The sequence below is a fragment of the Dendrobium catenatum genome, unplaced genomic scaffold, assembly GCF_001605985.2.
Source record: "Dendrobium catenatum unplaced genomic scaffold, ASM160598v2 original_scaffold_108210, whole genome shotgun sequence".
NCBI classification, from domain to species: Eukaryota; Viridiplantae; Streptophyta; class Magnoliopsida; order Asparagales; family Orchidaceae; genus Dendrobium; species Dendrobium catenatum.
In genome coordinates, this window is record NW_021426645.1 from 1 (window position 1) to 324 (window position 324).

At 57.1% G+C, this 324-nt stretch overlaps 1 protein-coding gene across 1 annotated transcript; it reads right to left on the reverse strand.

Annotated features, from left to right (window-relative positions):
* Positions 1-6: 6 nt before the first annotated feature.
* On the reverse strand, positions 7-321 carry LOC114578659 (syntaxin-123-like; the record flags this gene model as incomplete). Its single annotated transcript, XM_028692041.1, has 1 exon — positions 7-321. A coding segment is annotated over one exon (315 nt), but the record flags the coding sequence as incomplete, so codon positions are not given.
* Between the last annotated feature and the right edge of the window lie 3 nt (positions 322-324).

A 324-nucleotide genomic window follows, 5' to 3' on the forward strand; every position in this document is an offset into this window, starting at 1 on the left:
CTGCCTTATTGTCTGAAAATCGGTCATTAGCTCCCTGAGCTTCTTTCGGAGCCCATTGGTCGCCAAAGTTCGGGTCCGATCGATGGCTGATCCCTCGCGGCAGTCGGAGAGACGGCGATTGGCGGCATTGGAGCGGTCCATTGCTTCGAGGCGCTCGCGGATACGTCGGGCGGTTTTGAGAACATCCAAGATGTGGCTGTTGATGCGGTCGCGCACGGCACGCGAGACATCTTGCTTGTGGGCTGATTTACTCTCCTCGTTGGCGGCCTTGAGAAGAGCAAGAAGCTCGCGAATATACGCCATTTCTTTCTCTACCAGCCCCCG